At 43.9% G+C, this 1,436-nt stretch overlaps 1 protein-coding gene across 1 annotated transcript; it reads right to left on the bottom strand.

Moving 5' to 3' along the window:
• Positions 1-7: 7 nt before the first annotated feature.
• Positions 8-1,423, bottom strand: LOC107579675 (phosphatidylinositol 4-phosphate 3-kinase C2 domain-containing subunit gamma-like; the record flags this gene model as incomplete). The annotated part of the gene is made up of 3 exons (XM_016265476.1): positions 8-144; positions 1,108-1,237; positions 1,334-1,423. Coding segments are annotated over 3 exons (357 nt in total), but the record flags the coding sequence as incomplete, so codon positions are not given.
• Between the last annotated feature and the right edge of the window lie 13 nt (positions 1,424-1,436).

Genomic DNA, 1,436 nt, shown 5'->3' with positions numbered 1-1,436 from the left:
GCGAGACCTTCTCGTAGTCCTCTTTGGTCTTGTTCCTCATATGGAACCATTTCTCTAAGGTGTCTTCCCTCAGCGCTCCAGACAGACCCCACTCCTGATGAATCTTCGCCAGCGTCACAGCGTCACGCACCACTTCCACTAAACCTGAACCCAACCATTCATGACACCAGCTCTTACTTTCTTATCTTAAACTGAACGCATTAACTACAGTAAAACAAAAACACTGCTGTTATTTTATTCTTTTGACTGTTTTTATCTAATAAAAAGTATTGAAATGCAAAGAGGCTATTATTAGTGACTGCAATTTCAGGTTTTGGCACCAATGGAGCCGATTACAAAAATCAATTCTGTTCTTACAGCGAAAACAGAGCATGCCTTTGGATTGAGAGAGAAATCCGTCGACACGGGGAGAACATGCCAAACCCTGGCACAGCTAGATCGTCATTCTAAATGTGTCTCGTTTAATGGGATCATTCATTGAAGAATCAAATGATCTTTGGCACAGGGAAGGCCACTGTACTATAAAAACCCCCTCAAAACTTCCTTGTTAGTCCTACTTATCTACTATTTGAACAGAGGTGTTCAAAGTTCAGCTCCAACCCTAATCAAACACGCGTGAAGCGGCTAGCTGAGATCTTCAGGAACACGTGACCGGTGCAGTGTGGCTGGAACTGAAGTCTGAAGGCAGATCTCCATGAACTTTTTGAGCTGCCTTCATCTAGAGAGCATCTCAGAAAAGCATGACCTAATAAATGTGTCTTCAAGGTTTCAAAACAGAGCAACATGAGCCGGCCTCGCCTCTCCTGACAGGAGATATGACACACATACACGTCATCATTCAACAACACTCTGATGCATCGCTAAATCATAAGCAGATTGTGTGTGAATCTGCAGCAAACGAGCGACAGAGTTGATCAGATACAGTCAGGTTTACACTTATTTAGGCATCTGATTGATGTTCAGGAAATTACACGATTGAGCTGCAAACTGAATGAAAAAAACTAAAGTACTGATGCAATATGATGAGTAAAGGATTGCAATTTATCAATACGATTATAACGGCAGAGACCCACATCTTCCTTACAATCCTTTCATCGTCTGACTGACCTTGATCTCGTCCAGTAGAAATGCATCTGTACGTGACCATCCTCATGTCCAGTCCCTCCTGTCTCCACATGCGGTCCAGAAGACTCACGATCTGCAGCACCAGCATGTCCTGCCGCAGGTTATCTCCAGTCTGAGCCAAAACACAACAGCGAAAATCACGCTTTAAGATGAATTCAACGAGTGCTGACAAACTACATTCCCCGTAGCTCGTGAAGGATCTTCATACTTTGCAGATGAGGCTGTAGTTCTGGCCCAGCGGGTCAGCCGTGATGAAGGACACTTCCATGGGCGCTGCGTTTGAATTAAAAACCTTAAAAGACTGAGAGACA

The sequence above is a fragment of the Sinocyclocheilus grahami genome, unplaced genomic scaffold (genome assembly GCF_001515645.1).
Source record: "Sinocyclocheilus grahami isolate Dianchi unplaced genomic scaffold, SAMN03320097.WGS_v1.1 scaffold19080.1, whole genome shotgun sequence".
NCBI lineage: Eukaryota > Metazoa > Chordata > Actinopteri > Cypriniformes > Cyprinidae > Sinocyclocheilus > Sinocyclocheilus grahami.
This window is presented reverse-complemented; position numbering and strand designations above follow the sequence as displayed.